The following is a 22739-nucleotide window of genomic DNA, read 5'->3' on the forward strand; positions in this document are numbered from 1 at the left end:
CAATGAAATGTGTCATCTGCTTTTAACCATCACCCTTGTTGAACAGCCATGACAGGGAGCAGTGTGGTGGATTGGGATTCAATCTGGCAACCTTTTGATTATGCGGCCACTTCCTTAACCACTAGGCCACCACTGCCCCAAAAGTGTCCTCTGCTTTTAACCCATCACTCTTAGTGAGCAGTCATGAAAGGCACCTGGGGAGTGTCACCGTGGCGGTGGTTTCCTAAGGAACCTGACTTGTAACTGAAGGCTTCTGGGTTTAAATCCCAAACCATCAAGGTGACACTGAGGTGCCTGTCATGGCTGCTCACTGCTTACTAAGGCTGATGGGTTAAATGCAAAGGACACATTTCGTTGTGTGCTGTGTACCACAATGACAAAAACAGACACTTTTGCTTTCATTCTGGGTGATCGGAATAACAGTGATGACTGCAGAGGTACAAATGAAAGGACCATCGGTTATGTTAAGTACCGTGAAGTTAGTCGATGGTGAATTTCATTACAAATACTTTTCACATTCAGGCCTCAGAAATGTTCAAAGCATCTCCACAGCAAAACCTGATCTAATTGTGTAATGTTTAAAGGTCCGCTTGACACTGAGTGTTGTGAAATAAAACGTACATCTGGGTTGTTCATGAAGGGATGTCATGGGTTATTTCTCTCTTTGTAATAGGAATATTAGATTCACAAAATGTGGGTATTTTAAGGTATATTAAAGGCAGCATCCAGCCACAGCACAAGTAAACCATGAAACAGCCATGTGTGTAGGTGATGTGCCCGCTTTCAAGGGCATGTTTCTGGTTAATGTGCATACTTTAATATTTATGTTCATGTTAAATATGTTAATGTTGATATGCTAAAAAAAGACAAATAAATGCACAGTACACACTAGCAGAACTCTGTGTATCATAGAATTTTGCCCAACCCAGATTTTCCCTGATTACACATTACGTTTGCTGTGACACTTCGTGTTTCACAACACTTTCCGTTTAGGTGTGGAAAATGCAGAATTCTGTGTTCTTGTCCGACCTGATAGAGCTGGTGACCTCGACTGTGTGACATCACGAGAGCGGGTGTGGCGCTGGGGTTGGGCCTGAGCACAGTCACTCTGGCAGGAGGGTTATAACACTGAGCCTGTCGGGGGCAAATCACTGGAATCCAGGGCCGTGTGACCTACTGGTGATTTTTACGGAGGGAATCCACGGACCACGCAGTTGATCGTGTCGACTCGACAGCTTGTGATGGACACCCATGTCAAACGAGGAGAAGTCTACCTGCAAAGTAAAAAACATTGCGAGGTGAGGGTGAGATAGGTGAGATAATATATGAGATTCAATGATTAAGGAAAACTCAGAGTGGCAATGTAGTTGCTAATGTTATTAACGCTTTTAATAACACTATTAATGCTCAGCACTGACATTTACTAAACATTTCACTGGAAATAAATACATGTATGATGCACATTTATAAAGACTAACCATGCAAATATGTGTAGAGAATGTACGTAATGTAAGTACTGTATGTTATGTTCACATGTCAACTTCTCAATGTGAAATGTGTAAGTTTATACCATTGTACAAGCTTTTAAACATTCACAAATTATCTGTCTGCTCAGTCGGTCTGTCAGATTGAGTTTTCTTCACTGAAAATCTAGCCCTGGCAAAAAGTTATCTGCTTCAAGGTATGCACTGGCTCCATGTAGGAAAGGTTGCCAGGCATGTTAGGTCATGCTTCCTTCAGCTCTTCTGCACATTCCTCTAGAGTGAGGCACGGACTCGCTTTTACACACCTTTACCCAACTGTCCTGTGGTACTTAACGTTGTATATGAAGTTATATATAGAGAATGGGAATTTCGGATTTAATATTTCCCTTTTACCGCATTTTAAAAAGCTGTATAGTGTTGTTGTAGCATATTAAAACCACCTGATTAACGAACGATTGCATCATTTGCATGATTTTCTATAGAAGTGGAAGAGGCTGTGGCTGGTTTTATACCCAGCTAGCCGACGCGGCGTGGCCCGGCTGGAGATGCTGGATGCTGACGGTGGAGACAAGCTGTCCGTCGTCCGCTCCCGCCACCCAGAGAAGCGCGTGGTCCGGCTGGCCGACTGTGTGAGTGTGGTGCAGGTGCCCCCACATGCTGAAGCCTGCCCCAAAGACAACATGGCTATCTTCTGTGTGGAAACCGAAGACCGCCGGTTGGTGTTTGCCACTGAAAGGGAGAGTTGCAGTGACTGGGTGCAGAAAGTGTGCCTGATTGCATTTCCTGTGAGTGATGTTTTAAATTTGAGCTAAATACTAACACACTGATTTGTTTGGCCTCCCTACAACGCCTGGGCATGCTCCTAATGAGGTGGCGGATGGGCTCCTGAGGGATCTCCTCCCAGACCTGGACTAAAGCATCCGCCAACTCATGGATAGTCTGTGGTGCAATGTGGCGTTGGTGAATGGACTCTACGCTGACTGACACAGCAGACCTTCTTGCCACAGCTTGCATTGATGTGCCATCCTGGATGAGCTGCACAACCTGAGCCACTTGTGTGGGTTGTAGCACTGCCAGCATTCAAAAGTGACCAAAACACCAGTCAGAAAGTATAGGAACTGAGAAGTGGTCTGTGGTCTCCACCTGCAGGACCACGCCTTTATTGGGGATGTCTTGCTAAATGGCTATAATTTCCACCTGTTGTCTATTCCATTTGAACAACCGCATGTGAAATTGATTGTCAATCAGTGTTGCTTCCTAAGTGGACAGTTTGATTTCACAGAATTGCGATTGAGTTGGAGTTACAATGTGTTGTTTAAGTGTTCCCTTTATTTTTTGAGGAGAGTATATGTCTCATTATGGGACTTTTTAATTGTAATTTTCATTTGCTTTATATCATACAATGAATCTTCTGTTTGTTTCTTTATGTCTGTTTCTTAGGTCAGCAGTGGGGATGTACAGCAGAAGGGGCTCAAGATGGAAGAAAACCAGATTTATGCTTCCATTCGGGAAGGTTAGCACTCCACAGCTTTCCTGCTAATTCAGTGTCATATGGGTTCAACTGTGAATGAACTTTCCTTATCTGATGACATAAAGTTTTTTTTAAAGTAAAGTGATTGGCTTTGTGTTACACTGCAGCACAGCACACAGTGCACACAGTGCTCCCTTCCGCTTCCTTACACGCTAGGCCACCACTGTCCCATTTTTTTTTTCTCAAAAAAAGTGTGAGGGGGCAGTGGTGTCTTAAGGAAACAGACCTGTAATTGAAAGGTTGTCGGTTCAAATCCTGAAATGCCAAGGTACCACTGAGGTGCCACTGAGCAAAGCACCATCCCCGCACACCATATTTCACTGTGTGCACTGGGTGCTGTGCTGTGGTGTCACATGTGACAACTGATCACTTTCATATATTTTTAGATTATGGTGATCATCTCATGATATGAGATATTTGACGTTAAGTCTTCAGGAGTCATTCAGTAGTTAAGCGTTTGTTCGGTACATGATTTGTATTCCAGTTTTAAAGTGTTACCAATACTTTTTGTGGTGTCTTTCCATTAGTCTCAGAATTCAGGGTCAACATCCAGCCAACAGAAGCATCTGCTCGCTGTAGTCTGCGTGGCATGTTCTGGTTGGAGGCTGGTAAGGATGCCCTGCTGCTCAGAGACCCAGAGAACCGGCGGTGCTTGTTGGAGTGGCCGTACCATCTGCTACGCCGCTATGGCAGGGATAAGGTCAGTATATATGATTTATAAAAGCAGAACAAAACCTTTTGTTGGTCATGGGTATCAGTTTCTGTCACTATGGCGCTCATTTCTTTTTGTTGTTCAGATGATGTTCTCAATTGAGGCTGGTCGGCGCTGTGAATCCGGACCTGGCAGCTTTACTTTTGAGACTCGACAAGGAGATGACATCTTCAGACTTATTGAGTCAGCTGTCAAGGAGCAGAAGTTTCGCTCCATGCCTGGAAATGGCAGCAGATCACCGTCACCTCTGCCTAACAAACACAGAATCAGTGACTTGATGGAACCTCCAAGAAACTCGATCTCAGACTTTGGTTCCACCGAGTGCTTGTACTCTGATTCCATGGACTCTGGCAGGCCTGGCCTTTCACATCCTGTAGATGACTCTGTTGAGATTGTGTATTCTGAGCCGATAGATGCTGTAAAGTTACCTCACACAGCGAAAAGAGACAACTCACCCGCCCTCTCCTCCACTAATCCTTATGACTACCCAGAGTCACAGTACTCTCATCCTGTTGACTGTTTATGCTCATACCCAGATGCTAACGATCCAACATATGCAGACCCTATAGATCTGCTGAAACCTCCAGTTCCTATCACCTCCCACCCAAATGATGTTTGTGAGCCAATCTACAGCGAGGTCCTGGACCACGGTTCAGTGCCACATAAAGCTGCGAGACCAAACAGCAGCCACCAGGAGAGGTTCTACAGTGAGCCTCAGGTGGGTGCGTGTTCAGATCTGCCAGGAAATTATGAAAACAAGCAAGGATTTGGCAAAGGGGACGTGCTGAGACAAGAAGAGGATGATCCATCTTCTCTGTACAGTCAGGTCAATAAGCCATCCAAAGCCTCCAAAGGCCTTGGTAAAATTTCACCAAAACTGTCCCGAGCTAGACGCAAAATTCCTGCTGACAGACATCATTATGAACCAGATAATGTATATGAAGAGTTGGGGATCTGAGATGGGGACACTTTCAATGGAAAGACACTGTGAACAATCTAGCCCACACTTTTCTAATATACCGTTTGAGCATTTTTATTTTATAAAAAAGCTATACACAATTTTACACAATAATGTAATGTAACATTAACTTTTAATGAGAACCGAATGAATAAAATATGAATGAGCACTGAATGAGAACTGTATGAATAAAATATTGGGTCAACAGCCTTTTTCATAAAGATGTTTTTGTAATGATCAAAATGAAACCATATTTCATATAGTGCCAGATTTCACTGTGTGAACTCAGAGATGCAGATGCCTTTCTTGTATTCTTACCTCCTGAGCATCCACTTAAGATAATATTGTTTGTCTGCATTACTTTGTTCAAAAATCACTGCTTGACTATTTACCCTCAAATGTAATGATTTCAACACTGTGTTTTTTGTGTTTGCATTTGTGTATGTAGAATATTTTTATAAGCAAATGTTTAAAAATCTGCCTTTAAGGTTACTTCAAAATGTCATCCACAGTGTGCTGATATCCTTCCTCCAAACATCCTTTGCCCATGTAAGAGAGCAGGTTCCTGCTAAACCAGCACAGCTGCTGCATCTCCATAATGGCGTGGACGGAATCAGCTGTGCTGGAGCTCAGAAGAAGAACTGTGCTGTGCGTCTTCATTATTAAATACTTGCAACAAGAATGTGAATGCTTCGGAGTTTCTTTGTGCTTTTTTCACTTAAAAACCAAAGGCAGGCTATGATCAAAATCTCAGGTGAGGCCACACAACGCCTAAGCGGGGAGAAGGCCTGACCTTTGACTGGACGGTGACGTTTTTAGTAGCTATGAGTACAATATTTACGTTTGTTGGTGATCTTAACATTGCAGTGGCGTTGCATGCATGCACTCAATAAGGTTACTCCTGTTTTGCTCCTGAATTCCAATTATAACCTGATGCTAATTTCTGTTTTCTCTACTGGTGTGAAAATAGCAAGTACATGCTGATGAGTTAATTCAATCCTTTCAAAATATTTAGTGAGTTATAGAGTGTATCAAAAGTATCACTTTTTTTGTCAGCAGCATGCTGTGAGGTGTTTTAAACACGCCTAGGCACAGGTGCAGAGAAACCTTTTATGGGAAGACACCATGACGTTAGATGCTTGAGCTTAACAAAGGTGCTGAAATCTGCACTGGTGCACTGCAACACACACGCGCACACAGACTCACTCAAAGGTACTAACAAGCCGTCTGCATCGTCTGTACAGGTAACTTGCTCAACTTACTTTCTGTCAAAGGGAAGATTTTAGGCTCACTGGATTGCTGATGGATAATATTTGTGGATAATAAGAGTTTTAAAACTAGCTCTTTGCATTTTTGTTTTATCTATAGGCTATAATGGGACTCTTGGGTTCTTCATATTATTTAATAGATGTCACAACCTCTAGAATTTTAATGCCATTTATTTTTTATTTATTTGTTAGGTTTTTTTTTTTATGAAAAGAAGCACGTGTTTGAAGAAATATACATATTCTAATTCACAAAATAAACTATGTTTCAAATTCATTGCATGTCACTGCAAATTGTTGAATTCTTCACGTATTTCAAACCATTCTGAGAAAGGTTAAGTTTGTAGGTGACGAATGTCATGAAAGTTTTTATTTTTTCTTTCTTTTTTTTTTTGGTGTGGTGAGACCCAGGTCTTGTCCCTCAGATCATGAGGAACTTCAAAGTTTCTCTTCTATGGGGATGGCTGCTCTTTCTGCTTACGGCCCTGGCTTTTAAACCGTTGTTCTCCCCCGGCTCTCTTACCCACCGCGAAATCACCCAGATAGCACTTCTCCGCAAGACCGCTGCAGTATGCCGCGCCATGGCCATTGCCAGAGGGGAGGACTTCAGCTTGCCTGTAAGCACTGCTTATTGTTCCGACCAATTAAAATGTCAGGGCATGATTTATACGGTTTATCATTCTGATAATCATTGCACAATGACTAAATATTATTACAGACATGTTCATGCATTGAAAATGCCTCGATTGCTTTATGTGACAAGTTGGAGCTCCCACTGGAGTAGAACGTAGCATGATCCAGTTTTATAAATTTTATTTGACGTACAATGGACTTGTCTTGAGGTAATTTGATAGGAGTGCATGGCCATTTCTTTGCAACATTTGAATGGTTGCAAAATGTTTGCATTGGTGGATGCAGATTAATAAGCACTCTTATTACTCACATTCCAAACACTAACAATTATGGTCAGGCTAAAATGTGGAGAACATCCAAATCCAGATGATGCAGGTAAGATACGTGTTTTGGTTTGGGGATATATATTCTTATATCTTCTCAGCTTACCTACATCTGTGTTTCAGACTGATGACAGCCTGAATGAATTCATGGTGCAGAAGGCCTGCACAGGGAAGTCATCCATCATTTTGGGAATGGTCTTCAAGGCAGCTGTGGTCAAAATGTATCTGAGCAATGCTATAGTCGACAGCGTGTTTGCCATGAGTCACAGACATCATTTTGATGCCGAGTCCTTCATAGAAGCTCGGAAACTTGTGGTCCAGGGTATGGCCACCGTCAAGGCCAGTGTGAAGCAAAACTTCATTGGTTCAGCTAGAATCCGTTTGGGCCTATCCAGTCATACACTGCAGGTTTGTGTGTGTGCAAGCAAGTTGTCAGATTTGTCTTTTATAAATACATAAAGATAATTAGTAAAATATCAATTAAGTCTACCTTGAGATGAACAGGCACTTTGTCTTGTTACAAAAACAGAGCTCAGTTGGTTCCATGGGATTCTGTGACATTTAGCCAGATTACCATATATGTATAATGATGTATAAACGTCCACCTAAATGGATTAGGTGTCACTCAATTAGGTGTTACAGTCTATAAATCATTATTTTGTATTTATGTGTTGTAATCTTCCTTAGTCTCTCTTGTTTTTCATTATTCGCTCTAGGATTTCTACAGCCACAGCAACTGGATCGAGATGGGGAACACTGAGCCATTCTCCATTTTGATGAGTGAAGACGTACCTTTCAAGAACCTGGCAGGTAACTTTATAACAATAGGAGGAAGGAAAAAGATTATCACCTATGCACATGCAGACCATTTACAGTAGACCTGAATAATAAAAATGTGCCCTCAGTGTAATTACACACCCACACTTCAGTGCACACACCCCTGTGCAAACACACTGTTCTTTTTTCCAGCTCCAACAAGAGCCACTTGCAGGAACTGTGTGGGTGGAGACTGCCGTGATAACATTCTGCCTGATATCATTGAGGAGAAAATACTGACATCAGGCTACTTCAGCCTGTATTCATCAGTCAAACCTGCAGGTCAGTACATGATCGATAAAACCATGTCTGTAAAATAATAAATAAATAAATAAAAACCATGGACAAAAATAGACAACCTTTCAAGGAAATCACAGATATTTACACCATGTTAATCCCACGCCACACACATTCACATGAAAATGATTTGGTCATATGTTTCTCCACTGCTTCCCCATATCACCAGGTAAGTGCAGTCATGGCGGCTTCTTTGACCAGACAAGTCGACGGAACCCTATTGGTGGTATAAACAAAGATGACAAATCTTCTAGTCATGGCTACCTGCACTTTAGAGCAGCCCATGTGGCCATCAACGCCACCCTGCAACTACTGGAGGACATCAGACTGGCAACTGGGGACAGAGAATTCCTGCGGTAGGAGTCAGAACTCAGACAACAGCTGAAAGCAGGAGTCACGGTAGTTAATGAGGGAAGATGTACGCTGAATACTGGTGCTCACTGTACAAATATATATATATATATATATATATATATATATATATATATATATATATATATATATATTTGTAGTGGCAAAATGTTTACGATGATACCTATAACATGAGATGGGGTCCACCCAAATACTGATGCATGTACTGCAAGTAATCTTCATTCTTCTTTTAAGCCAGATAAAATATATTCATTCATAATGGATGGGCCAAGTATGGACAGCCATACAGCCCTGCATTATCCATTTCAAAATTAAGAGTGTCTTTCCCCTTTTTTTTTACTTTAAAGAACTTTGTATTATTGTCAGACAATTGTGATCTTACACTTTACAGTCGATTACAATCATACATCACAACAGTCAACTGGGCTTCGTACTGTATTCTCATTGATCTACACTGAACATTCAGTATTTTATGCAATTGATTACTCTCTCTGGCAGGCTGATGGGGATCAGTCAGTCTTCAGCAGTGTGTTTCGTGGTTGGTACCACAGAAGGCATGTCAAAGGCTATTGAGGAGATTAAAAGATTGTCATCAACTATCATTGACAAGCGAGGAATTGAGCATCTGTCTGAATACATTCTGGTCCCATTCAGTGACCCAGGTTAGTGAACTGTCACAGGGATAACAATGCAGCCTGAAACATTATTTCTCGAATCTATGTAGTATGTTCAGATTTTGAATATGATCTTGGAGAATCTGTTTAACCAGTCCTTCAGTTTAAGATTGGTCAAATGTTACATTTTTCAAAATGCATAGTTTTCCACTCCCCTCAATTATGTATTTCAACAGGGTTTGGTCCTCTGCTCAGCACAGCCAATGCCAGTCTCTTCAAAGAGCATGTCCACAAGCTCCAGGTTTCAGGTGGAGGCGATTTAGCAAAGATGAGCTTTTCTGGACTGTTGGTGGGTATGGTTGTCTTGTTTATGTTTTTTTTGGCGAATTGCCTGTTATCAGTGATACTACTTATGGAAGGAACTGTCTGAGAGATTCTGAGAGTTTGGAATTGAACTGTTAATGAAGACCTCTGTGCAGACTCTAAGCCATGCTATACGATTTCCTCATTGTTTTTCAGGATTTTAGCCGTTGTGTTTTATTTTTTTGTGCAGCTACATAGATAACACATGCTGACACCTTGTAGCATATGCAAATACCTTTAAAGCTGACACTTACTCTCCAAAAATCTTCAGCTTGCTCTGACCGCTGCTCCTCCCGCCTCTCACATTTACATCTTCACTGATGCATCAGCGAAGGACCAGCATCTGAAGAGCACTGTGGCTGCTTTAATTGAAAGCTCCAAGTGTAAGGTGAGTTTTACATTTTTTTTTTTCAGTGCTCTGAAGTCACTGTTCGTTCTAAAGTTCTTTCTCTCATTTTTCCAGGTCTCCTTTGTGTTGTTAAATTCTCTTTCAAGCCGCCGCCGTCAGGGTCTTCAGGGACGTTCCACAAGGTCGTCTCCAGCAGATGGACAACTGTATCATGAACTGGCCCAAGCCTCAGGTGGTCAGGTGATTGAAGTCACAAGGAGCAGCCTGTCTCAGGCCATGACAATCATTGAAGACTCAACCAGTGCAGCTCAGGTACTTTGACTCAGTGTTGATGAGTGAAGGACATTGATCTAGTTCCATACTCAGCTGAAGTCTCTCAGCATCTGGCAACCAGATAGTTTGGTTATTTTCTTCTTTGTTTTCTCTACACGTCACCCTTTCAGGTGACTCTACTCCAGGCTGCAAGGAGTCTAGGAAAGGCAGAAAAGTTTTTGTTCATGCTCGATGAGTCTGTGTCTAATGTGACTATACACATCACAGGATCTTCAACAGTTTTCACTATTTACAGTCCCTCAGGTTAGTGGCCAACCATTTGCTAGCATGTACTTATGCATATATTTGCATATAAAAATATATTAGCTGCACCTTATTGCCTAGACAATTGAAGTTTGGAATCACAGATGGAATCTTCTTTACGGATCACTTTATATTGGAAAATATGTATTATATAATAATAATAATAACAATTCAGTATTAATGTGTAAATAAATAGTTTGGCTAAATAATAAATACTTTGATGAAGATTCTCCATCTTAGGCTGCCAGCAATGATCAATCATTTAAAAAATCGTTCACCCAGTTGACTCATTTCAGGTAAATCCCAGAGTCACCTGGAAGCAAAAGGTTTGCTTGGATCAATCCAGAGTGTTGGAAACCTATGGATCATTCACCTGAATTTTCAAACAGGATGGTGGAGAATCGGCATTAACTCCACAAACACCTACACTGTAAAAGTCACAGGCGAGTTTACTTTATTTTCTATCAAAGTCAACAAATCGTTCAAAAGGGAAGGCAACATTTAAATGCCTTTAACTGTCCATGTCTACAGGACACAGTCCAATTGATTTTCTCTACAACATTGTGGAAGCTTCTGAAGGTGCCTATGGTGGTTTTAGCCTGAAGGAGGGTCGTCCATCTGCTGGTAATACAGGAATTGGCTAAAACTGTACCTGGAATTTTGTATTAGTTAAGAGTTACAACTAGAAATTTGTCGACACTTTGCTCCATGTCTGATACAGCTCGCAGTGCCACACTGCTGATTTCTGTCATGGGTGATCTACCTGTTGATGTGACTGAGGTGGCTTTGGTGGAAGCATCGGGCGCAGTGGTTATCAACAGTACTGTCCAAACACTCGGGCGTGAGGACTTCCTTGTAACCATCGACAAACTTCCGCAAGGTGTGTTTTCAGTTCGTATGAGAGGGCACACCAGTGGAAATAGGTTTTTTGAGCGACAGTCACCCACCCAGCTTACAGCTTCCAAAGTCACAGTGAAGGTAGGTCAACAGTTCTCGCGGAGTAACTGCTTCTGATGAGCTCTACACTCTTTTAAGTTGTTATATTCTACAACATACATACAACATGTCATGGTTATGGATGTATTTGTAGTTTTATAAATGTTTTCATATAAAACCAGGTCACATCCTTGACATGAAGAGTCTTAGGAAAAAAAAAAAAAAAACTAGCAGTCTAATTTGATCTTTATTTGTAACTCTTCGATTGCAGGCTGAGTTATATGACACAGTCGAGCCTGGGACCGTCTTAACTGTCCCTTTCATGGTGACAACCAGTGGCCAAAGTGGCGATCATATAATTCGAGTCTGGAACAGCCGTGACTTTAGTACATCTTTCCCCCATCTGATTTACCTGGAAACTGGAGGCAGTGCCGAGGGTATGGTGACCATCAGCATTCCATCAGATGCCACTTCAGGCACTGAAGTGACACTGACCATTGAAGCTCAATCTCCCGAACATGTCAACTCCAACTATGCTTTGCTGCATCTTGTTATTGTAACTAAGGTAAAACCCTGCAAACTGAATTTAAATTCATTGTAGCTTCGGTGTTTGTAGTTGACCGTCCATTCTGTGCACCAACAGACGACAGATTTAAAGCGTCCTGTATGTGAGGTCACAAGCATCAAGGCTGACTGCCCTCAAGAATGCAGCTTTAGCACATGGGAGCTCTCTGCCAGTCTGATGGATGTTAATGGAACTGGCATCGAACGAGTGGCAATCAAGCAAGGCAACGGTACCCTCAGCACCAGGACTACGGTCACAGGAGAGATCTTGATGTCCTACACTGCTTCCTGCTGCTCCGAGGTAGTGGAACTGGTGTCAGTGGATGGTGCAGGCAATGTGGCCACATGCTTGGCCTCCATCCCCAGGGCCTTTAGCGACAATGCCAACAGCTAAACCCCCAGTACGGGTCAGGGCATTAACCTACAGAGATGTGGAGCTGCGCTATACATATGGATTACTTGAATCATTGTCGCAATTCTTATTGCCACTGACAACAGTGCCTTTATTGATTATAATCAGAAAATTGATCATTTCAAACATGCACACAATCCTTTCTTCCTTATGCACTTAATCAATAAAATTACAGTAAAATGTAACCCACAACCCATACAATAATGCAACAATATTGTAAAATACAAATTACACCGTTTCTCCCTGGTGCAAAGAAAGGCTTTCTGCAGGTTCCCACGTGTTTTTCCATTTGGCACCACTGAAATGACAAAGTTTCACAGGCTTTATTCATTGCTTCTTTATCAAACACAAACAATAAATCATTCAGCATCTGAAACGGCATCACATACACAGACTATATATTTTGTCTGAAAATAATTTGTAGTGCTGTACTCATCATTCCTATGCAGTTTGCAAGGCATTTGCAGGCTTACCACAGAGAGCAGGGCTGCCACTTCACCCGCATTTCATTCCGTCCCTTTAAGACAAAAATACTCATTATATCTTAAAGAAGCAGATCATCTGTACTCCAGCAGACAGAGGTACATCAAATAAAATGGTGGTAGTAGCCTAGTGGGTAAGACACTTGTCTACGAACCAGAAGACCCAGGTTCAAATTCCACTTACTACCATTGTGTCCCTGAGCATGACACTCAACCCTGGTGTCTCCGGGGGGACTGTCCCTGTAAATACTGATTGTAAGTTGATCTAAATAAGGGCATCTACCCTTATTTACTAGCTTTATTTACTACCTTTTCTACCCTTATACCGTAAATGTAAATGACAGAACACTGCTCCATGGTTGTATTCATGCCTCTGATGGCATTAAGCAATGCATACCACTCATCATCCAATGTGAACCTCAGAGTATAAACATTAAAGATAAATCTCATGTCCAAACATGGCGCATTTAAAGTGTAAAGAACCTATAAACTATTTAGAAAAGCAAAATGTTCAGTTCCAGATCTACACATTCAGATGCCTATGTAGTGTGCTCCATTATTTTCCCTCACTTACTTCATGCAATCTTCTCCTCAAAATTTTCTCAACTGGGTAGACACTACCATAAACGTCATGGGTGCATTCTGTAGATGGGAAAATGTGCATGACATGAACAGATATTCTGCAAACACATTATAAACCTAATTGGTTAATAAAACCATAAAATGAAGCATTCATTTCCAGTAATTAAATGTAAAAAAAAAAACATTAAATGTGATCAAGAACAACCTGAAATCCTTCGTTTTTTGGCTGAACTCTTCTCCATCGTGGTTGAAAGGTCACTTCCTCCATTTGGAATGTTTATGTGATTGCCCTCTTGCTCACTTGATGGTCTTGTTTTGATGGAGCTCCCTTCTTTTGCCATTTCAGCAACACCAGAGAACTGTTCATCAGGTAATTGCGGGATCATGGGTCTAGTTGCACTGTCAGATTTTGTCAGATAAAAGTGTTCTTTCGCTTTATCCTTAGCTGGAAATTGCGTTACATTAGTGCTAAAACTGGGCCCTAAAGAATCCAAAGAAATTCTTTCCAGACAAACTTGAACTCTGGCCCCAAGGTCAGGGGACACAGCATGACTCTTGCTTGAAGTGACCCTGTCCCTCTGGGTTTCATTGATTCTACTGTGAAACTTCTTGTGGATGTTCCAGCTGCAGTCAGTGACAAACTCGCGGTTGCAGAGGCATTTCCTCCTCTTTCTGGAAGCTACTCGGCTGTGTAAGACCATACCTTTTGAGCTGTAAAACTGTCCACACAAGTTGCAGGCCTTTTTACAGGCCTGCCTTAAGATTTTCAGTTCCTCCCAGGTTATATAGTCCTTTAAAAGTCTGTTGCTCATGTGACCTCTTCTCCTAGCCTGGGCCACGGTTTGGTGGCTTTCCTTATGGGATAGTGGCTTTCCTGATGGAAAACTGCTCATTTGGCAACATTGAGCAGTGGGCTGGTCCTCACCAGGACCACACTGCTTCACGTTATTCAGATTCTCAGCTAGCAACACTTTTGCTGTACTTGATTCCACTCCTAATTGCTTGAAGGGGTTATTATTAGAACCGGGTACTTCTAGAGCTAAACAAGCTTCATGCTTAGCACAACCCACACGTCTTGTCTTGTTTTTTCCAGCCACAAAATTCTTTTGTTTGATGTTACTATTGGCTCTTGATGAAAAATCAGCTATGTCTGATTGTTTAACAGGTTCAGAGAATCCTGCAATAAAACATGAATTATTGGATGCTGGATAGACTTAAATATGAGCTTTAAAATGATGTAAAAAGATCTAACTGGTCTACTGTAAAAGGTATAAGGCAATTTTATACAAACTGCAAAAATGTACACTTTTCCCCAAATCCTTTACTAATTAAATTAAGAAAAAAAAATTACATTTGGTAAGTGTCTGTGATTTAACCTACCACTCTGTGAAGATCCTTGAAGGGTCATAATTGATGGGTTCAGTTCTGCATCATCCAGCATCAGATGTTCAGAAACATGGTCTGCCAACTGTGTAAAGTTTTGCAAATGAAAATCCAGTTAGGTGAGACATGAGCACAAAAAAGAGAGAGAGAGAAAGAGAGAGAGAGAGAAAACAGAACGGACCTCTGCTTTTATGGGGTTTGAGGGAACAACAATTAATTCATCTGAACTCAGATTCTCATCTTCAATTTTCACTTGTTTCTGGACACAGGAAACCATCCGTGCAAACTTCTGTTCACTCTCCGCCAGCTGTTTCTGGAGGCTCACCACCTCCCTCCTGCTGTGCTTCAGCTCTTTCTTTGCTTCTGTAAAAACTTTGTCAAATATTGAAATGATCTCAGATGTTGCCATAACCATGAAAGACTGTATGAGGCCTGAGAGCTGAGTACGAAATTTGGCAGAGGCTGCGTCTTCCCATGTTGATGGAATAGTCTCCATTGCTGCACCTGGGTTAAACAGAGCAAAAAGAAATCTGGTTTTATGTATTAGTATGTATTAGTAAAAACACACACATACAGTACAGGCCAAAAGTTTGGACACACCTTCTCATTCAATGTGTTTATTTATTTTTTTGGTAAACTTTGTTTATTGGAATTAGAGCACGAGCAATAACAATTTTCATGACCATTTACTTTGGTAGATTCTCACTGAAGGCATCAAAACTATGAATGAACACACATGGAGTTATGTACTTAACAAAAAGTGGCCTCCACAGTCACCGGACCTGAACCCAATCGAGATGGTTTGGGGTGAGCTGGACCGCAAAGTGAAGGCAAAGGGGCCAACAAGTGCTAAACACCTCTGGGAACTCCTTCAATTGGAGAACCATTTCAGGTGACGACCTCTTGAAACTCATCAAGAGAATGCCAAGAGTGTGCAAAGCAGTAATCAGAGCTGTGGATATTTTGAAGAAACTAGCATATAAAACATGTTTTCAGTTATTTCACATTTTTTTTGTTAAGTACATAACTCCACATGTTTTCATTCATAGTTTTGATGCCTTCAGTGAGAATCTACCAACGTAAATGGTCATTAATGTAACACATTGAATGAGAAGGTGTCTCCAAACCCACTGATTACAACTGTGATGTAACAATAATAAAAATAATAATTTTTTCAATGCTTGTATTTTAAAAGGTTACAATTAAGATTAACAATAATATTAACCGAGTCAATAAATGCAATCTGATCATAGAACAACCTTGTCACAGTAAGCAAGTCTTTAGGTTTTGGTATTCTGATATATATAAAACGCACAATATTGCCTTACGACGTGTTAAAACGATAGACTTTAAAAAAACGTCGGGCGACATGAGCCACCATCATAATTTACCTAATTTCTCCATGAGCAGACACGAAGCGGGTTAAATCCAAAACACGGGGCTGCTTCCTTATAAACAAACCCGAGGACACCAGCTGCACGAAGCGGCTTTTACGCGAGACAAGCGGTGCTGCCACCTGCTGGGCAGGAGTCACACCAACAGGCTAATTATTTAGCGTCAAGCTAAAATAAACCCATATAAATTCACTGGCCGGTTAACGCCGCGGTCCATGTCCTATACAAAACGAGCCCTGTTTGTTAGCACTTGCGGGATTGTTCCACAAAACAGGATTTCTCATTCAGATGGGAACACGGAGAATTCCTTCTTAGCTTCCTTACAGTTTAGCATTTTGAGTTTTAAATGCACATGCTCACTTTTACTCTCTCCTGTCCTGTCTTTGTTTATTGTACATATGTATACTTAGTATTTTTATTTATTTGTAACTTCTTCTTTTATATTTACTGAGAACATATTTTGATATTCTTATAAATGCTTGTGGTGAAATGGTATTCCGATACGCTGTATTCTGTGTATATGGTAGTATTGACAATAAGGATCTTGACTTGACCCCCAGAACAGCATAAAAGCACATACAACCCAAAAAGTTCTCCATTTTCAGCGAGAGCAGTGAATTTGAAAGAGAAGGTTCTTACTTCATGCTCATTTCCCCCCTTTCATTTTTAAAATAAATGTTTGTCAGAAGTGGGATGTCTACAATGGTCATACATTTGTGTTTTTGCATTATATTAACATACAAATATTTTGGGATATGATGTTTTAATCCAAACAAAATCCAAACATGGAGACAAGTCAAATTGATATGACATTCATGACATGGCTGTCACTGAGCCCACACAGGAATTAAGATGCAGGCCACACCATCCAATATTCACTTGTGTACCGTAGAAACCAACATATGGTGTACCAATAAACAGTGTTGCAATCTGTTCAGTCGTGCACCTTATAGGAAAGGTATATACAGAAATATGAACAATTTCTAACATTGGAAGGACTAGAAAGTTTATTGAACATTTTTTCAGACATAGTATCTATCTATCTATCTATCTATCTATCTATCTATCTATCTATCTATGTGTTGTGTGACATAAGACATCAATTATATTTAGTAATGTCAGAATAGAAAAGAGGTAAGGTGACAAATGAACATTAATGCAACTGTTCTAACATTGTTATGTGATACATTTCTTACATGATATTATTTTTCAATGCTAAAGACTATTTTTCTAGATTTTCCTAACCTAATTATTATAATAATAAAAAAACGAGAAACAAACATCCTTTTTATTCACTTTCTAAATGTAATAAGAAATATGTAAAAAGAGTAAGTGATCTTATCTGAGCACACTTCCCATTACTGGATGGAAGAGAAGGGTCCAGCTGCAGGAAAGACATCTCTCCTGAGGTCCTGGCAGTAGGAGGCATTTAATCAAAAAAGTTCTTGTTTCTGTGATTTTAATGCCTTGTCTTGTCACTCAGTGAATGGAACCTTTCAGCTGGAAATCTGTTTGCTTATTATGGGCATGTTTCCGCAGATCAATCCTACAAAAACACAGAGCCATGATTAAACACCACTGAAGGTTCAGGATCAAAATTTAAGAAAATTAGAATTCTGGTTCAAAAGTCACATTCATTGTGTTATGGTCAGTGAACATCTGAAAAAATGCTATTTAATATATATCTAAGCCTATTTCTAATCAAAGGGGTTGACATTCAAATTAGATGTATGAGAATTTGTGATCAATTATCGTCCTTGTATTACACTCACAACCTTAACAATTACGGGTTCATTTATTTATGTGCATTTATTTATTAATTTTTGTCAAATGTGTAATGTGATGGTGTGATTCATAAGGTTACATAAAACAGAACTATAAGTACCTCTTCTCCTCAGATAATCTCTCCGGTTATGAAGCATTTTGGTACAACGAACAATGACCTCCGTCTCCCTGCCAGATAACTGTGGCAGTGCTGAAATGATCTGGACAGATACGTAAGACACACAGAAGTGTTCATGAGTTGCTTCTCTGAAAAATGTTTGACTGAAAAGAAACCCACCTTTTCAGTAATGGGCCTCCAGTCTATGGTTCTGCTGTAGCAGGCCTTCTGCCAGACTTGTGACTGTATGAGAATCTGTCTGGCTACATGCTAGGTCAACGAAAAAATAACGCACATCATACTAAAATCTACGAAGCATCAAGATGAAACATGAAATGCTGAGGATGTTCACTCACACTAAATGTCTTCAACGTGATTTTTGTTCTCCTTTTGTTTGGCACAGCAATTGGATATCTGATAGCATTTTGAATCTGTAAAAACAAAAAAAAAAAAGAAAAAAAGAAAAATTAACGCATGTGAAATTAGTAAAACGTTTTTTATTTGGTCGGGTGAAATTAAAAGTTAAATGTTCCAATGATGATCCATTACCAACACATTTACTGTACATAAAAAAAGTTTAATTATTGCCAAAGCATTCCATGTCTAAATGCATTAGTTTTCTAGAAGCACAAAATCTTTCTGCAATATTTGTTATGGATTAAGTGCATAGGGCGGCTGAGGAAAAGTGAATGGATCTCCAAATACACTTTATTTTCAGGAAGTACAGCACCATAGCCATTTGACTCAATCCGTTTTAAATAACACATGAATGTGTTTCACACGCACTAATGCACATTTTCACATTAAAAATATACCCCTCAGTGTAAGTTTAGTCACTACCAAAAGATGAAACTACATGAATTTAACTAAATTTGAATACATATCTTTTACAAAAGCACATGAGTGTAACTACATGGGGTGATTTTTACACTGCAAAATCACTAAGGCTTTTTCACCCAGCAGTCATGTGTTCTTTTTTTCCAGTTTCCATTATTTCAACAAGCATGCAGACTGTATATACACTGTATATAAAATAGTAAAATAAAAATTCAAAGAATTTCATGCCCAGCTGAAAATAATGGAAATAAAATACATGCGAATATACATATAATATACCCACATTCCATTCCCCCTTTAAGGTAAGATTTGGAAGGGCCGTTGCTTTTTGACTATAAGTCATTTCAAGAAAAATAAATCATACATACTTTAACACTGTGTTGACTATACGGTATTACAGAAAAGATAAATGAATATAATAAATGAAGTATTTATGGATTATACATTTGTATACTCCATGTAGATTAACTTTCTTAATAAAAGGTCATGTGTTAATGGATAATAGATTATGTCTATGGTGCTGATTCCCGGACTGCTAATGGCTTAACATGCTATTTTGCAACTGCTCACATTGCACAGAGAGACTAAAAAAAAAAAAAAAAAAAAAAACACACAAAAGGGTAACCATGGCAATTAAACATAGCAACAGTCTCCTCTGTTTCCTCAGTGGGATTTCAGGAGGTGATCCATCAGGTGGGCTTGGCAGACGAATCTTTGTCCGCACTGTGGACAGGTCTCGCTTCAAGCACCGTGCCGCTTTAGGTGGACCCTCAGGTTGCTTGAACGGGTGAACCGCATTCCACAGTAAGCGCAACTAAACATTTTCTCCTGCGTGTGGATGTTCTGGTGTTGCTTGAAGTTGCTTTGCCGTGCAAAGCATTTGCCACAGTGTGTGCAGACATACGGCTTCTCACCAGAGTGCTGCCTCAAGTGGAGTTTAAGCTCAAAATTATAGACAAAGGCCTTGTCACACTGGGGACAGTTTAGTGGCTTTTTCCCTACATGGGTTAGCATGTGGGCTTTAAGATGGCAGAGGTGAAGAAACGTCCTTCCGCAATGAATGCACGGGTGTGAGCGCTGCGTGTGCAATTTCTGATGCACCCTGAGGTGTTTGTACTGGGAGAAACTTTTTGGACATCGGGCACATCTAAATGGTTTGGGTCCAGGATCGTCTTGCGAGGGTAGAGGTGAGTTTCCGTAGACAGACAGGTTGCTACCAGGCACGGGAAGCTCACCTTGATAATGGACCTGCAAACTGCATCCCTGGGACAAACCAGGAGAAATGGACGGTGGCTTGGTCTGCATTTCCCTTATTTCTCCTTTTGCTGTGTCCAGCTTCACTGAACAAGAAATGGGATAAGTACTGGTCTCCTGTGAGGTGTGAAGAGGAAACCTGTTAATGATCTCTACCTGTGAATCACTGTTTTCCGAGGGTCCTCTGGAACCCCTCTCAGGTGGCCAGTCATGGCGGAAGTCAGTCTCTATGTGTTTTGAGCTCCACACCGGCGTCGCTTCTGCCTCTTCTTTAACATGGCAGGCGATCGCTGTGCTTTCCGATGGCACATCGGGGTAAGTAACAGGACACCTGGAGTCACTGATGCTGCCTGAAGTGATGCATGACACTTGCCGAGTTGACGGAGCTGCAGGAGAAGAGCTGAGCTCGTCGGCGTCCGAGCCGCACTGTTGAAAATGGCTCCCATCGTTCAGACTTGGGGCAGATCCTGTCAGTGTTGGGCTCTGCAAGGTCCGTTTTGATGCAAATGTACAGGACACTCCGATGTTATGGTTAAGTTTGCTTGCTTGATCCCTGGCACAGACAGGATCTTCTGCATTCTTGTTTTCCTGCTTCAGAGTGGAGCACCATTCTTTGTCCATGCTCTCTTTTTCCTCATTATTCCCCAAGATATCAGCATCTAAGTACGGAAGAGACAGAAGTACTTCATCATTGGTCTGCAAAGAACACACATACGCCACTTCCACTGCACTGGTGCCAAAGTTGGGAACAAACAAGAACCGGCCAGATGAGACAGATGAAAACACGGACACTGCACAATGCAGCAATGGACCCAGAGCATCAGAGTTTTCTATTTCCGGGTGATAACGCAGAACATGCTGACGATCAGGAAAGCTGTCGGAATGGCACCAGAGCAGTGGATCTAATGCCAGTGGCGCACACACAGGACCACTCACCAATCTGCTGGCTGTTGCAGGTTTCTTCGCCTTCAACGACGCCAGCTCTTCCACAGTCCACACATCGAACCCTCTTTCTTCTCTCCCACTCCTTCTCCTTGAGTTTGATCTCAGACAGCTGCAGCTTCAGCCGCAGCATCTCCACTTCCTGCTTCCCTCTGTCTACTTCTTGGAGGAAGTTGTCTTCCACAAGCCTGGTGATCTCGTACACAGCAGACTTGAGGATGGTCTCCATTATGCCTGCCAGCTGAGACTGGAAGGTGACGATTAGGGTTTCCGACATCTTTTTGATCCTTTTTCCTCTTCAGATGACTTTATTTTTTGCACCACACTAAAAGAAGCAGAAAAACATTAATTATTTACCTGCATTAAAGACCGGAACCTTTACCTTTAATGTTGCCTTTGTGGGACTGCTAGACAACTGTTCTCAGCTAATCATACATATAACACGGGATTGGTTATAGGTAATTTTTTTATATCAATCACATTTAATAAACAAACACATGATCTGACATTACTGTAATCAGTGGAATTTTGTAGTTGGAACTCGACGAGTAGGATTACTGAATTAGAAGCCATCAAGCTGCAAGACCTGCCACTTTTCTTCTGCTGGGTTAGCGATTTAAGAAACTGCGCTTCAACGAGAGCAGAAACGTTCGGAAAAACGCAATACAGCAACTAACGTGTTAGAAGACGAGAACGCAGCGGGGGCTGCAGGGCGCTCACCATTCGCGGAAAAACGTCTTTATGTTGGGCTACATGCACACAGTTCCGCGTCGGTCGGACTCGGCGCGGCCCGGCTCGCTACTGCCACCTACACCCGCGGAGGCGCAGTGTTTCTGAACGACGACCCACCAACTAACAGAAACTAATTAAAAAAGGATTTACCATTGAAATTCTGCATTTATCATGCAATAAATGCGATCGATAAAATGAATAATAATAAATAAACAATTAAATGATAAACGTATTATTGTTATTATAATTAAGATTTCTATTAATTAAAAAGAAAAGCAAAAGGAGCAACAAGAAAGTTAAACCAGACATATCTAAAGCTAACTGAAAAATAATAATAAAAAGAAACAAATTATAGTAATACAAAATGTACTAATCAAAACATAATAATGACATAATAATAGCTTTATTAGTACATGAGAACATTGTTAAATGTATGGTTATAAAAATATGAGATGCCATTTAAATATCCATAGAGATGCTCTATATAATATATTTTGCAATGGGATTCTGTAATTTAGTTCCATAATATCTAAACGCTGCCTCTCCAGTCGGCTTGTGCAGAACTTGTTGTAGCTCCACCTTGTGTGTGTTCCTGCTTAAACCAATCAGGCATAAAAATTGTTATTTCTTTTTCATCTGAGTTTTGTAAATTCGTGGCTCTTTTGTTTCTGGATGATGTTGACAGAGAAAATAAAAATAATATTCTATTTCACGTTTCCACCCTTTTCTCAGTCCAAAAAAATACTGCCAGAAGTAGATGCATGAAAAAGGTGTAAACAGTTAAAATACTACTGCTTTTCATATTTCACTTTCCGAAAACCGCAAATGTTGTAATTGGGGCTGTCTTAAATAACACATTATTCACTGCAGGGAATTTGTAAATAGTTAATGCATTTTATAATTAATTAATAATGCAATTAACACAACTAACACAGTGCTCACACTCTTACCAACCCTAACATGTGGTCTATTCCATCTCATTTAATGCATTATTTGTGTGTGAAAAATCCATTTGACACAAAAAAATGAAAACAATAAAGAAGATG

General features: G+C 40.6%; 3 protein-coding genes across 10 annotated transcripts; 2 read left to right on the plus strand and 1 right to left on the minus strand.

Annotated features, from left to right (window-relative positions):
* The first annotated feature begins 1020 nt into the window (after positions 1-1020).
* Positions 1021-5367, plus strand: dok1a (docking protein 1a). 2 transcript variants are annotated; one of them, XM_028977303.1, is made up of 5 exons: positions 1021-1313; positions 1967-2269; positions 2925-2997; positions 3543-3715; positions 3813-5367. In XM_028977303.1, exons 2-5 carry the CDS (start codon positions 2030-2032, stop codon positions 4683-4685), a joined length of 1359 nt encoding a protein of 452 aa, XP_028833136.1. In that variant the 5' UTR covers positions 1021-1313; positions 1967-2029; the 3' UTR covers positions 4686-5367. The 2 variants fall into 2 exon arrangements, with proteins under 2 accessions (XP_028833136.1, XP_028833135.1); XM_028977302.1 differs by having other exon boundaries at positions 1023-1298.
* Positions 5368-5862: 495 nt separating this feature from the next.
* Positions 5863-12717, plus strand: LOC114787860 (von Willebrand factor A domain-containing protein 7-like). Its single transcript, XM_028975762.1, has 16 exons — positions 5863-5929; positions 6356-6567; positions 7030-7314; positions 7623-7716; positions 7876-8004; positions 8189-8375; positions 8890-9053; positions 9242-9354; positions 9640-9756; positions 9832-10029; positions 10161-10293; positions 10590-10736; positions 10825-10917; positions 11015-11271; positions 11501-11794; positions 11873-12717. Exons 2-16 carry the CDS (start codon positions 6379-6381, stop codon positions 12185-12187), a joined length of 2715 nt encoding a protein of 904 aa, XP_028831595.1. The 5' UTR covers positions 5863-5929; positions 6356-6378; the 3' UTR covers positions 12188-12717.
* On the minus strand, positions 12072-21806 carry LOC114789062 (zinc finger protein 235-like). Of its 7 annotated transcripts, XM_028978129.1 has the most exons (13): positions 21682-21806; positions 20956-21286; positions 20176-20678; positions 18285-18359; positions 18109-18198; positions 17932-18031; positions 16044-17592; positions 14834-15156; positions 14650-14737; positions 13475-14446; positions 13262-13329; positions 12679-12722; positions 12072-12503 (listed from the first exon to the last, which is right to left on the minus strand). In XM_028978129.1, exons 2-7 carry the CDS (start codon positions 21236-21238, stop codon positions 17543-17545), a joined length of 1101 nt encoding a protein of 366 aa, XP_028833962.1. In that variant the 5' UTR covers positions 21239-21286; positions 21682-21806; the 3' UTR covers positions 12072-12503; positions 12679-12722; positions 13262-13329; positions 13475-14446; positions 14650-14737; positions 14834-15156; positions 16044-17542. The 7 variants fall into 7 exon arrangements, with proteins under 7 accessions (XP_028833962.1, XP_028833959.1, XP_028833958.1 ...); XM_028978126.1 differs by lacking the exons at positions 17932-18031; positions 18109-18198; positions 18285-18359; ... (1 more) ...; positions 20956-21286; positions 21682-21806 and having other exon boundaries at positions 12074-12503; positions 14834-15182; positions 16044-17513; XM_028978125.1 differs by lacking the exons at positions 17932-18031; positions 18109-18198; positions 18285-18359; ... (1 more) ...; positions 20956-21286; positions 21682-21806 and having other exon boundaries at positions 12076-12503; positions 16044-17512.
* Between the last annotated feature and the right edge of the window lie 933 nt (positions 21807-22739).

The sequence above is a fragment of the Denticeps clupeoides genome, chromosome 4 (assembly GCF_900700375.1).
Source record: "Denticeps clupeoides chromosome 4, fDenClu1.1, whole genome shotgun sequence".
NCBI lineage: Eukaryota > Metazoa > Chordata > Actinopteri > Clupeiformes > Denticipitidae > Denticeps > Denticeps clupeoides.

Coding starts and splice junctions, on each gene's coding strand:
- LOC114789062 (XM_028978125.1), bottom strand. Junction 12,723..13,261: donor TGAGGAGAAGATTGCATGAA/GTAAGTGAGGGA, acceptor TTTGTCTTAAAG/GGACGGAATGAAATGCGGGT. Junction 12,504..12,678: donor TGGCAGCCCTGCTCTCTGTG/GTAAGCCTGCAA, acceptor TTGTCATTTCAG/TGGTGCCAAATGGAAAAACA.
- LOC114787860 (XM_028975762.1), top strand. CDS start 6,379: ATGAGGAACTTCAAAGTTTCTCTTCTATGGGGATGGCTGCTCTTTCTG. Junction 7,315..7,622: donor TATCCAGTCATACACTGCAG/GTTTGTGTGTGT, acceptor TATTCGCTCTAG/GATTTCTACAGCCACAGCAA. Junction 9,054..9,241: donor GGTCCCATTCAGTGACCCAG/GTTAGTGAACTG, acceptor GTATTTCAACAG/GGTTTGGTCCTCTGCTCAGC.
- dok1a (XM_028977302.1), top strand. CDS start 1,242: ATGGACACCCATGTCAAACGAGGAGAAGTCTACCTGCAAAGTAAAAAA. Junction 2,270..2,924: donor TGTGCCTGATTGCATTTCCT/GTGAGTGATGTT, acceptor TCTGTTTCTTAG/GTCAGCAGTGGGGATGTACA. Junction 3,716..3,812: donor GCCGCTATGGCAGGGATAAG/GTCAGTATATAT, acceptor TTTGTTGTTCAG/ATGATGTTCTCAATTGAGGC.